Source organism: Seriola lalandi, unplaced genomic scaffold (genome assembly GCF_002814215.2).
Source record: "Seriola lalandi dorsalis isolate HSWRI2012SDOR001 ecotype SW California unplaced genomic scaffold, Sedor1 jcf7180002054280, whole genome shotgun sequence".
Classification (NCBI taxonomy): Eukaryota; Metazoa; Chordata; class Actinopteri; order Carangiformes; family Carangidae; genus Seriola; species Seriola lalandi.
The window spans coordinates 533969-539295 of NW_019524833.1; the positions used below are offsets into that span (position 1 = coordinate 533969).

At 46.5% G+C, this 5327-nt stretch overlaps 1 protein-coding gene across 1 annotated transcript; it reads left to right on the forward strand.

Moving 5' to 3' along the window:
- The first annotated feature begins 2950 nt into the window (after positions 1 to 2950).
- Positions 2951 to 4785, forward strand: tpbg1b (trophoblast glycoprotein 1b). Its single transcript, XM_023405602.2, has 2 exons — positions 2951 to 3557; positions 3815 to 4785. The coding sequence occupies exons 1-2, from the start codon at positions 3304 to 3306 to the stop codon at positions 4662 to 4664; spliced, it is 1104 nt and encodes a 367-aa protein (XP_023261370.1). The 5' UTR covers positions 2951 to 3303; the 3' UTR covers positions 4665 to 4785.
- The last annotated feature ends 542 nt before the right edge of the window (positions 4786 to 5327 follow it).

Below are 5327 nucleotides of genomic sequence, written 5' to 3' on the forward strand. Positions count from 1 at the left end.
TCTCAGATCCTTTATGTGTTATATTTTCAGTTGTTTTTTGGGTTAAAAAAAAAAAAAAAAAAAAAAAACGTTAATTCCACATGATGGTTGGCACTCGAAAATCCGTTGCCATGGCTTTCGTTGAGTAGATTCAAATCCCCTCATTGTTTGCAATCAAACAGAAAAAAGTGTCGGGCCCTCTTCTTTGTCCGCGGTGCTGCCAGAAGCAGCAGGTAGCCAGGATCCTCAGGTTTTTCACGCTCTCGCCAACCCCTGCTGAATATCCCCAGCCCCCCCCACCACCACCAACACCAACACCAACACCCTGTAGCGCCTGATCAGCGTCGCTCCTGCTGTTTTCCACCTCTGCAGATCAGATTCGAAGGTCACTGTGAAATGTCAGCGCTGTCTCACAAAGCTTTTGACACGTACCGGCCAACATCCTGCATTAATCCAAAGTAGATCATTTATAGTGTGTGAGTGTCTCGACCCAAATCACGTGTGTTCTCTGTAGTGAGGGTTTGATGCTAGCTAGGGCTAACACAGTGCCAGTTTTCTACACTGTGCTCTCCTCATTGAGCTTCAGTTGGAAGCAGATGTTCTCCGGCCTCTTGTGCGTCTTTCACCCATGTTGCCCGTAAATATTTGAACACACATTATACTGTACACCAGGTGCTCTTTATATACTTTGCAAACTTGATCGCTCACTACGGATTTATCCTTTGAATAATTTACAGCGTCATTTTAGTTTCTGCATATCATCTCTGCTCTGCAGCGAGTTTGTGTGTGCGTGTGTGTGTGTTTGTGTGTGTGTGTGTGTGCGTGCGTGCGTCTTTGTGATGCACACGATTGGAGAGAGCATGTGATTGCATGCCAGCATGTGCGTGTTGCATGCATGCAAGAATATATGAGAGTTTGAGAAAGACTGTTCGACTCATTCTGTGGCTTAATAATCACCTGCGTTTCATTGCAGGCACCCGCCTACTGATTGAGTTCTATATTTATTACTCCATATCTTTATCTTAATCTCTTTCAACTTTTATGCGATTTGCTGGTAAAACCTTGCAAGAATGAATAATAAATTAGACTGTAACAGGCTTGAGTTAATGTTGATTCGATGCAATAGCCTGCGTCTGTGCGTAGCTTTAGATTGTGGAAGACGAGAGCTGCAGAGTCATTTTCTCAAAGCATTAAAACAAGGAAAGAAATGGAGAACCTGACCTCAACTTGAAAAGTGGAAATAGTCAATGTAAAAACACATTGTTTTGGGAATATTTTAAAGCTGTGTCACTAGTAACTAGTGTTCAGAAGTGTCGAGTCTCAAATATTTCTGTTTTAAGTTATTGGAAAATTTTATTTTTGGACTTGAGATACAAGTGAGCCGACCGGTAGCCTTGCATTGAGAGCGATGTTACTAAAAGTAGCACGTGTTTCAAGAAAAAGAAATCTGGAAATACTCTCGTTAAGCCTAAACTACAGTGACGTTTCACATCTCTGTCCAAACTTTCACTCGTAGAAAACAAACAGAAAAAGTGAAAAACGTCCTTTGGTTTCTCTGTGATTGAGCTAAGTGTCAGGAAAAAAACGGGAGCCAAACTGTGTCCTTGAATACGTCACTTGTTCCTCAGTGAATCGGCTCATTCATCACACGTCGAGCTGAGAATGAAAAGCCCTTTGAGGGGTCACCTGATGGACATTGTCATTTCACCGCTTCTGACAGAAATATATAGGCCTATGTATACTTTAGGACGAGAGATATAGATAAATAATACACCGGTCCTTTTTTATCGGCGTGCATGTGCGAGAATGCAAAATTCAGCGGAGAAACCAATTTCAATGGGTTTTCGACGTGGCCTGCTTCGGTGCCTTGTTGTATCCAAGAGCCAGGTCCAGGAATGTGGAGACCTGTGGTCCCAGCGATTCAGACCGTTGACAAAAGACAGTTGGGATGCTATTATTAGTGCCACTATCAATACTTATACCAGTCTGCAATTTTCCAAACCCTCTTTTGTTTCTCTAATCCCCCCAAAAATATCTTTTATGCTGCAGATCATATGGCCCGCTGGGGAATTTTAAGACTCCTGCAAGTGACTGTGTGAACTCTGAATGTGTTTATGACTTACAGCTATAATACCAATAAAGATGTCTATTATTGTAGAAAATTTGTGGGAGTTTTTTTCTCTCTCTCATTTTCTTTTTTCTTTTAAATTGAATTTCCGTCCTTGAATTATGACGACTGTGTTTCATCAGCCTGTCAGCAGGAGGGATGATGTTAGGATTTCAAGGCTCTGTGAGCCATGAAAGGCAAAGTCCCCTCCTCCTCCGCGAGTTTCTATAAACACACTCTGAAGTGATTCCTGTAATAATCATTATCATCTGTCAGAATAAACATTAAGGAAGGAAAAGCCTTCACAGCTTTGATACTCCACTACCGAGTCCCACTCAGAGGCCATTATCCCCGAAGAGCATCGTGGTATTCAAGAACAGGGGGGGGATCAAAGGGTCTGCAGTCTGCACCCCCACACCCCCCCAACAACACCCCTCCCCCATCTTTACCATACCACCTGGGTGGATGGGAATGACCTAGGTCTAGGACGTCAGATTCTCCAAACACTAGTAGTGAAACTGTGGCAGCCATTGCCTTAAATAACAATTTACATGGAAACATTTTAAAATCTGAATTATGATAATAAACATGGATAATAAACATCTTTTTTTTGCAGAAAACACTGAATTCTTGCCCCTTTTTTTGATTTTCATCTGCAACAGCATCATAAACTGGGGCTCAGGTGTGTTTATATATGACACATAATGAGGAGAGTGAGAGCTGAGAGAGCCGGTCCACTTGCTCCTCCTCGTGCCACTACAGTCTCCACTCGAAGCCGAGAGGAAAGAGCTCGCGGATCGGGACCGGGTGGAGGGGTGCAGGGAGAGGGGAGAGAGGGGAGAGAGGGGAGAGAGAAGCCCCTCCCCGCAGATCATCGCTCTATAGTCGATGGTCCTTTTAACTTCATTGTTGGAGAAGTAGCGACGCCCCGCTTTGCCACGGCGAAGGATCAAGCACCCCCTGTGATCAGCACGACCCCTCCGCCTCTGTTCTCATGGAAATCAGAGCCTGCCTCCCGGCCACACTTTCTGCACGGATGCAAAGTTGAAGCAGCAGCAGCAGCAGCAGCAATATTCCCGGCCGGGACAACGGATGATAATGACGTGTCGGAGGAGCTGATCGTTTCATTTACCCCCCCTTTTTTTTTTTACATTTATATTTTCCTGTGTGTTTCGTTTTCCTCACTGCTTGCTGCTGCTGCTCCGACACTTTCCAACATGCTGGATTTAGCGCGGTGCATTGTTTTCTGCGCGCTCCTTCGCTGCGTTCACGCGTCGTGCCCTCCGCGCTGCGAGTGCTCGGAGGCGGCTCACACCGTGAAGTGCGTCTCCAAAGACCTGCGGAGTATCCCGACCGGGATCCCCGGATACACCCGGAATCTGTTTGTCACCGGGAACCAGATCAGACGCATCGGCCCGGAGTCCTTCAGAGGTCTGGATAACGTGACCAACTTGTCCCTGAGTAATAACAGGTAAGACTCTCCTGCACCGTTTTGTCATTGTTGTCATGCAAAGCAAACATATCATGGGGAGTTCAAGCCTTTAAGATAATGTCTCCACAGTTTGTCTCAACTATTTTTGTTCTGAAGGTAAACTTATGTCAAGGTTTTGGTTATATGACTCTTGATTTATGGGATGCATCATAGTGACAGTATGTAATATTCTGAGTAGTTGCAGTTGCAGAAGTCTTTAAACTTTCTTGCCATCTCTTGGCTGTCCTCAAATCCAGAATTTCCGAGGTGGAATCCCACACGTTTGCCGGACTCCGCAGCCTCCGCTCTCTGGATCTGAGCAACAACCAGCTGGCAGTCATTCACCCCGAGGCCTTCACCGTCCTGAACCAGTCCCTGCGGGAGCTCAACCTGAGCCGAGCCCTCTACAACCACTCGTCGGTGATGGACTTGGCCACGTCTTTCCGCTGGAGCTCCCTGGGGAACCTGCGGGGACTGGACCTGTCCGACAACGGCCTCATCTATTTGCCCTCGCGCATCTTCTCCCACCTGACCAGCCTGCGACGGCTCCAGCTCTCCAACAACTCCCTGGTGGCCATCCACAACTCCACCTTCTCGGGGTTGGAGCAACTGGAGGAGCTCGACCTCACGCTCAACGCCCTCAAGTCGTTGCCCGAGGAAGGTCTGCGAGAGCTGGACTCCCTGCCCACAGCTGACCTTCTGCTGGGGGAGAACCCGTTCACCTGCACGTGTGGAATTGAACCTTTTGCTCTGTGGCTCAACAGATCACAGGAACGCATCAGCAACGCCGACGGCCTCGTGTGCGCCTTCCCGGCCAGCATGAGGAACACATCCCTGCTCGCTGTGGGCACCTTGACTCTGGGATGCCACCAGAGGGATGCGGGGGCAGACCTTGCTCTGCAGACCTCTTACGTCTTCTTGGGTGTCGTCCTGGGCTTCATAGGCCTCATCTTCCTATTTGTACTTTATCTCAATCGCAAGGGCATCAAGAAGCGGATCTACGACATGCGGGACGCCTGCAGGGAGGTGTGGGAGGGCTACCACTACCGCTTCGAGATCGACTCTGACCCCAGGTTATCGCAGGTCTCTTCGAGCGCCGACGTGTGACAGGACAATCACCCCCCGGTGTATTTTCTTATGACTCTTTTCTAATGCATTTATCAGTAGGAAAATGTAAAAATTGTACAGATTAGTGTGTAAATATATAAATACAATAGAGTTAATAATCTTTCAGCCTTGTTGATTAAAGCATGCACTGCCCGTCTTTCCTCATTGCACATGTAAAACTCTTCTTTAATACAGAGTATCTTGGATTTCTTTGCTTTAACGGACACAAATGTTCTGAACAGTAATTTCTCACATCCTCGCCTGCTCTTTATGTTCACACAAAAGCAACAGTAAGTGCCTGGTATTGTTTACTGATCATTTTACTGATCTGGACCGAACTCACTTTCTACTTGGCACACTTTCATTCAGCTCTCTGTGTCGGATCTTTGTGTCCTCATATTTAACTTGTTAAAAAAAAAAAAAAAAAGCAACAAAACGCTGCAATAAAATCCTGACACTACAAAAACAAACCTCTGGGAATTTAAAGCACAATCACTCATTCATCTTTGAACCATTTCAAGCCCTTTGGTCCCTTCTTCCTTCAGCCCCAGGGTGCCAGAGAGGAATTAAGCCCCCCCCAAAAAAAAGCTTCACTAAAGCCCTCCTTAAAATCACCACTTTGCTTTTCTCTGGATGTTGGATTGGACTGGAAGAGGAGGGAGG